Source organism: Pundamilia nyererei, unplaced genomic scaffold (assembly GCF_000239375.1).
Source record: "Pundamilia nyererei isolate P.nyererei 1_Seehausen unplaced genomic scaffold, PunNye1.0 scaffold00210, whole genome shotgun sequence".
Taxonomy (NCBI): Eukaryota; Metazoa; Chordata; class Actinopteri; order Cichliformes; family Cichlidae; genus Pundamilia; species Pundamilia nyererei.
The window spans coordinates 856,046-857,243 of record NW_005187611.1 but is presented as its reverse complement, the minus strand read 5'-3'; the positions used below and the strand labels follow the sequence as shown (position 1 = coordinate 857,243).

At 36.5% G+C, this 1,198-nt stretch overlaps 1 protein-coding gene across 2 annotated transcripts in view; it reads left to right on the top strand.

Moving 5' to 3' along the window:
- Positions 1–964: 964 nt before the first annotated feature.
- Positions 965–1,198, top strand: part of LOC102201779 (A-agglutinin anchorage subunit) — a 4,367-nt gene continuing 4,133 nt past the window's right edge. For both annotated transcript variants that reach the window (XM_005747996.1, XM_013914620.1), the window contains exon 1: positions 965–1,093. In XM_005747996.1, the coding sequence (XP_005748053.1) occupies positions 967–1,093 (127 nt within the window). In that variant the 5' untranslated portion in view covers positions 965–966. The remainder of the gene's footprint in view (positions 1,094–1,198) is intronic.

Sequence of the window (1,198 nt, the reverse complement as noted above, 5' to 3'; positions counted from 1 at the left end):
GTTACTGCTAACACACCTGCAATCTTGGAGGTTGAGTAGAGTAGAAAACACAGGAGTTTGAAATGCAGACTGAAATCTCTGTGTCACATTTTGTTTTTCTTGTTGAGTTCGTCACAATATTTTTTTAAAAATTTGCAATATAGGCCATGAAAGTACACAGAGATTTTTTTAGCTCTCAAGATCTGTTTTTGAGCACCAGTATCAAGGAACTAATCATAGTTTCACCAGAAAAAACAGTTTAATGTCTGTGACATGGAGGAACACACAACAGTTATTATAGTTTAACTGAAACTAAACTAACAACTAATATTTTCAATGTTAGACCTGAAAAATGTTTGAACTAACTGAAACTTAACTAAATTAAAAATAATTAGACAAAACAAGTATGCTAACAAGAAATTCTACCCTGGATGTTTGATAGTTGTTTTGCTGATAATTCATTGGGGAAAATCTCTAAAAGTGCGTTCTGGGTACATTTTAAAGGCCTGTCTCACCAAAAATAAGCCGTAGCAAACGAAACGTCTCCTTCTTCCCGGCTCTTTTATGCCGGCGTCGTCCCTCATGTGCTTAAAAATGAAAGTCAACCAGGAAGAATAACACAAATTAATAAGCTTTTAAAGTTTCCCTTTCCTTACAGATACTTTCACTCCCTGTAACTCTGAATACGTCCCTAGTATGGATGTAAACATTTCCGTGACCTCAATAAATATTATTGTACAAAAAAATCGTCTAAGTGGAACTTTGGGAACTTTTCTCAGATTTTATTTATTTAAATGAAATTAATTGGCAGCAGAGTTTTAAAGACTCAGTTGAGTCGAAATGAGGAGCAAAATCCAGTTCAAATCTGTATTTAAATGCTTCCACATTCAGTTATCTGTGTCTAAATTTCTGTTCAGTGCTGTTAATGAAATTCTCCCTGATCAAATTAGTCACAATTATTCTCTATGCTTTATTTTCTCTGACAGGATGGATGTGACATCACATTCTACTGCATCTAACGCCACTGAAGGCGGCGAAAACAAGTCGGAAAACCAGTCAGAATGCATCGTGATCCAACCGACAGCCAACGGGACGCTCCCGCATCACAGCACAGGTGAGACAATTAGAAGGTCTGATGAGGTGAGACAGGATGAACTCAGGGGCAGAGACGGATGTGTAAACATTAGAAAGTCCCAGATAACTTTAGAAAAAAGAAAAA